Source organism: Trachypithecus francoisi, unplaced genomic scaffold (genome assembly GCF_009764315.1).
Source record: "Trachypithecus francoisi isolate TF-2019V2 unplaced genomic scaffold, Tfra_2.0 Lachesis_group4, whole genome shotgun sequence".
In the NCBI taxonomy this organism is placed as follows: domain Eukaryota; kingdom Metazoa; phylum Chordata; class Mammalia; order Primates; family Cercopithecidae; genus Trachypithecus; species Trachypithecus francoisi.
In genome coordinates, this window is record NW_022681469.1 from 99,567,732 (window position 1) to 99,573,731 (window position 6,000).

At 46.7% G+C, this 6,000-nt stretch overlaps 1 protein-coding gene across 1 annotated transcript in view; it reads right to left on the reverse strand.

The window, feature by feature from the left end:
- HIBADH (3-hydroxyisobutyrate dehydrogenase) overlaps positions 1-4,013 on the reverse strand; it is a 142,917-nt gene extending 138,904 nt beyond the window's left edge. Inside the window, exon 1 of the mRNA XM_033192743.1 lies at positions 3,710-4,013. Within this exon, the coding sequence (XP_033048634.1) occupies positions 3,710-3,800 (91 nt within the window). The 5' untranslated portion in view covers positions 3,801-4,013. The remainder of the gene's footprint in view (positions 1-3,709) is intronic.
- Between the last annotated feature and the right edge of the window lie 1,987 nt (positions 4,014-6,000).

Sequence of the window (6,000 nt, forward strand, 5' to 3'; positions counted from 1 at the left end):
CATAGATTTTTTTCTCTGTACAAACAAGTCTGAAACTAAATTACCTTGTAAAATAATACACACAATTTTATCAAACAGGTGATGAAATAGTAATATACATACAATTTAATATTTCTCATTCTTCTATTTCCTTTTCAATGCTTTAAGTATTTTAAAATTAGGTTCAGGTACAGTGGCTCATGCCTGTAATCCCAGTACTTTGGGAGGCTGAGGCAGGAGGATCAGTTGACCCGTGGAGTTCAAGACCAGCCTGGGCAACATGGTGAGACTCCATCTCCACAAAAAAAAAAAAAAAAAAAAAAAATAGCCAGACGTGATGGTGTGCCCCTGTGGTCCCAGCTACTTGGGAGGCTGAGGCAGGAGGATTGCTTGAGCCCAGGAGGTTGAGGTGACAATGAGCCATGATTGCACCACTGCACTCCAGCCTGGGCAAGAAAGAGAGAAACCCCATCTCAAATAAATAAATAAATAAACAAACAAACAAACATTTAAAAATTAAGATGTGGCAGGCTGGGTACAGTGACTAACGCCTGCAAGCCCAACACTTAAGGAGGTCAAGGCAAGAGGATGGCTTCAGGCCAGTAGTTCCAAACCAGCGTAGCAGGCAACTAGTCTTGTCTCAAAAAACATTTTTTTTAATTAGCTAGGTATGGTGGTGCACCCCTGCAATCCTAACTACTCGGGAAGCTGAGGCAGAAGATCACTTGAGTACAGGAATTCAAGGTTGCAATAAGCTAAGTAGGTGCCACTATACTCCTGCCTGGACAACACTGGGAGACCTGTCTCTAAAACGTATTTATAAAAAAATTAAAAAGATGTGCTACTAACCGGCAACTTTCAGGTTTCATTTTTTTAAACAGTACATAAATTATATAGATCCTTATATTATCATTTGTACAATATAAACATCTTAAACATACTACAAATATCCAAGAGAATTCAGAACATCACACATTATTATTTGAACATAGTTCTTTTTTTGTTCTTTTTTTTTTTGGAGTGGACGGACTCTCGCTTTGTCACCCAGACTGGAGTGCAGTGGCCCCATCTCAGCCCACCGCAAGCTCCGCCTCCCGGGTTCAGGTCATTCTCCTGCCTCAGCCTCCCCAGTAGCTGGGACTACAGGCACCCACCACCACACCCGGCTAATTTTTTTAGTAGAGACGGGGTTTCACCGTGTTAGCCAGGATGGTCTCTATCTCCTGACCTCGTGATCCGCCCGCCTCGGCCTCCCAAAGTGCTGGGATTACAGGCGTGAGCCACCCACTGCACCCGGCCTGAACATGGTTCTTTTCCTTAATGTCATTTGACTCCAAACTTGCAGGTAGATTTTTTTCTACTCTTTAAGAATCTAATGTCAAAAAAGTTAACACTTTTGCAGTAAACTCAAATTAACAGAAATTTAAATGTTTAAAACAATTCCAGAGAAAGGCTGGGGTGCGGTGGCTCACGCCTGTAATCCTAGCACTTTGGGAGGCCGAGGTGGGCGGATCACGAGGTCAGGAGATGGAGACCATCCTGGCTAACACAGTGAAACCCCGTCTCTACTAAAAAATACCAAAAAATTAGCTGGGCGTGGTGGCGGGCACCTGTAGTCCCAGCTACTCCTGAGGCTGAAGCAGAAGAAAGGCGTGAACCTGGGAGGCGGAGCTTGCAGTGAGCCAAGATCAGGCCACTGCACTCCAGCCTGGGTAACAGAGCGAGACTCCATCTCAAAAAAAAAAAAAAAAAAGAATTCCTGAGAAAAAAACAATTGGTGAAGTGATCTAACCACTTCGTCACAAAATAACTATTTAAAATTTATCAGAAATCTACATTCTTACAATATCTTTGGGCCAAAGAACCCAAAGTACAAGACCATATGCCAAAGTAGTCTAATCAGCACTCTGAGGTAGGCCCTCCCAGTTTACAGAGGCACCTATTACAGTCTTAGGCCTCAGGCTCTTTCACCATGAACTGGTAAGAACTTTCATAACTGTAAAAGGTACATCAAGGGTTCATTAAAATACCATTAGAACACCTTGTAAAACCACTAAACAGCAAATACGTCTTCCTTGGCTAATTAGAACTGAAAGAATTGTGAATTCATGTGAAAAGTGCTGCTACTGTGGAAAAGTGTCTTTTTTTAAGGTTATCTCAAAAGTCGGAAGCATTTTTGTAGCTCAATATATAAAGCTCAAATAGTGATTACATTCAGGTTTGGCATATTCTGAGTTTTTATCTTGGTACTGAGGTTCTGTATCAGACACTGCTCTCTTGCATCTCACCAAACCTCTGTCCTTCTCCAACCAGAAACGAAATTCAGAGGTTTCACTGAGCGGGAGAATGGCAAGCTGTTAAGAATTTTAAGAGAAAGTTCTTACAATTCCCAGCCAGGCACGATGGCTCATGCCTATATTCCCAACACTCTGGGAGGCTCACTTGAGCCCAGGAGTTCAAGACCAGCCTGGGCAACACGGCGAAACCCCGCCCCTAGTGAAAATACAAAAATTGAACGGGCATGGTGGCACATGCCTGTAATCCCAGCGACTTGGGAGGCTGAGGTGGGAGGATCACCTGAGCTCAGGAGGTCGAGGCTGCAGTGAACAGTGTGATTGGGCCACCGCACTCCAGTCTGGGCGACAGAGACCCTGTCTCAAAAAAAAAAAAAAGGGGGGGGGCAGGATGAGGGAGGCTCAAATCCTAACCTACTACATTTTTGTAACCAAAGATTAGAAAAAATTAATGCCAAGGTATTTTTGCGATTAATCCTCAGTATGATCTTGCTAAAAGGTGCACTGTTACAACTCTCAAACTTTCACAGGAAGACAACGGCAGTGTCCCCACAAATCAACCAATTTTTCAATTAAAGAGGAGTCTTGGTGTGATAGAAAGTGAAGGAATTAGGAAGAATCGAGAACTACTTCCTAGATCTTGCTGGGAATATCCTGATTCACTTATCCAAGTCCCTCGTGTGGAATATGAAAGACTGTGGATCTTCATCCTGGCTCTAAAAACTGCCTCTTCGTAAGTTCATGGCTAGCTTCCACAATTTACAATGGTATGAGGAGGGAGGCAGGATCAATTCTGCCCACAATCTTGAGGACGCTGAACATGCTTTGGTTCATAATTTGACAGAAATGACATTTGTTAGATAGCACAGTTACAGTAGAGGGGGAAGCCCGTCTTGCTGGTCAAGGGTGACTCAAACTTTGCTGGAAGACTTACTGCCTGGCTTGTACAGACACCGCTTGTGTAATAACGCCATTCCCTCGTACTCAGGTGGTTAAACATCAGGCCCTGCTGCCCAAGTGTGTCCCCAACCCAAGGTGCACCCTGGGGGCGCTGAAAGGCCAGGGGTCGCTGGGGTGAGTGCGGGGTTGCCCCTGGAGTCGGGCCCTCCAAAAGTCCTCGGAGTCCTAACTCCAAAGCTGCGTGCCGCGATCCCAAACACTCTTCCCTTCAGCTCAAGCTCTTCCCCACCTCTTCCTAAATACCAAAAAGGGCGCTGAACCCGTTCATCAGGAGCCGGGGAGAAAGGGAAGGCAGACGGGGGTACTCGCGGAGTGGCGGCTGCAGAAGAGGACAGGCCTTTAGGAACAGCCAAAATATTGGTTTTTAAGCCCCAGCCCAAGCGCAGCGCCTCCCGAGAAAAGACTTCTTCGGCCGTCTGGACAGAAGAAGCGAGGGGCCGAAAGAAGACAAGGGGGAGGAGGCGTGAGGTCCTTACCCGCTGCAAAGCTGCCGGCTGCCGGCCGCAGCCGCCGGCTCCAGTACCGGAGACCGGAGGCAGCTCCGAGGAGCCGTAAGGAGGCTGCCATGCTGCCCCCGCCCCTCCTCCCCGCGGTGACCGCCGCCGCCTCCCGGAGGCCCCACAGACGGCAAGCGTGTGCAGCGGGACTGGCTTGCTCGGCTACGGAGAAAGGCGCGCGCGCACGCGCTCTCACCGCTCGGGGGCGGGTGCCCACGCGCGAGAGAAGGAGCGCGGAGCAGAGAGGAGAGGCCTGACGCGGCAGGGCCTGTCAATCCCCTTATGGACAGGGAAACAGACCAATCAGAATTCCCAGATCCGCCGCTGCGCGAAGGACCAATAAGAGGTCTTTTTGAACAGTGGCGTCAGGCGCCCTGGCTCTGCCCCCAAGCTCGTGTCTCATTTACAGCCTGCGGGCGGGAGTCTCCTTGTTTACCAAAGCAGAGGGCGTGTGGGAGGAGGTGGCCGTCTCTCGCTCCCGCCTCTTTAGAAAACCTGGCCCCAGAAGCGCCCTACGGAGAGCTGTATTGCGTGTTTAAAAGGACAAAACTGACTCGCAGCTCGAAAAACACTGAGCAAGCTACCATGTGTGTAATAACTTTTAAATTCATTTGATTTTGTTTAACACAACAGTTTCTCAATAAATTCTAAAAAGAGTAGGAAAAGAAGTTGGTAACATTATCTTTGAAGGGAAGAATTACTAGAAACTTGCACTTTCTATTTCAAGGCATATTTCTCTAATACTTGAAAATTCTAAACCTAAATCCATTTTGTAAGCAAAACTAAATATAAAATCCAGAAAGTAGTAGTATATGTATGTGTATTAGAAAGACAGACCTTTTTTTTTTTTCCTTGGAGACAGTCTGTCACCCAGGCTGGAGTGCAGTGGTGCGATCTCGGCTCACTGCAACCTCCGCCTCCCGGGTTCAAGTGATTCTCCTGCTTCAACCTCCGGAGTAGGTGAGGTGGGACTGCAGGCCTGCGTGCGCCACCACACCCGGCTAATTTTTTGTCACTTTTAGTAGAGGCGGGGTGTCGCCATTTTGCCCAGGCTGGTCTCAAACTCCTGGCCTCAAGTGATCCTCCCGCCTCGGCCTCCCAAAGTGCTGGGGATTACAGGCGTGAGCCACTGAACCGTGCGGAGAGACAATCATTCTTCTGTCAGTTCTTGGTGTACCTATTCGAGTCTGTAAACCCCTTGAGGGTAATTGCAGGCCTTCTCATCTCCACTGACTCCACCAAAGGGTTGGAAGCCATGACCGCACCAAAGCAAGACTATATAGCCTTTGGAGAATGGCAATAAAGCAGGAAAGAGAGTGTGTATGGAGTAGGTAGGGAAATGCGAACCCCAACCTAAGTAGCACAATCAACAAATTTGACTTTGACCTTTTTTTTTCCACTCTACCCAGTAACCCATGGAGTTGAAAGCAAAGAAATTGGATCATTTCCACCTGGGCTCTTTCATGTTTCTGGGCATGCTGGCAACGTTTCCAAAAACCTGTACAGAGTGTAAGGTCCCTATCTGTAACTGGGAGGAAAATAATTCCCTTCTTTGACCATCTCTCCACCCCAACCTTCTACCCAACACTAAATGAAAAGAAGGAAGGAAAGAGAGAAAGGGAGTGAGGGAGAAAATACTCATTTCAGCAATTAGACCTTCTCCTAGATTTGGGTCCCCACCCCTGCTAGGGGTTAATTAGTTTCTGGAGCATTCCCCACCTGTACCTCTCTTCCTGGTTTCATCAGGTTTTAGCTGGAATAGATCTCCTGCAACCAATAAATGTGGGCCTACAGGTTTCTTTTCTTCCTCCAGCCCTACAGATTTCTATAATTAACTCCTGAAGTGCAATTGGCCTTTCAACTCTGTCTCCTCCAAGAAGCCCTACATAAGTCTCCTCCAAGAAGCCCTACATTGATTCATAAACTAAGGAATTTTCTTAGGTTTCTATGATTTTAAAAAGGCGTTATGAATTTTTAAGTAATTCTTACTGTTTGAAGGTGCTTGCAAATATTATTGTACTGGCAAATGCAGTTACTGCCTATGGCTGGCGAGCTTTCTTCATTTGATTGCCCTCCTGATGCCCTTGTTTGAAAGGCACTGCAACTCCTTCCTGAGTCTTTGCCATGCGTTTTTGTTTGAAATCGTTTCAATGCCTTATAGTGGCCCCTGACTTCTGCTTCCAGGAAGATGGAGTAGATAGGTTTCTCCCTATTCTTGTAAGTACAGCTAAAAACTCGACATTATATATAAGATAAACATAGGGAGACTT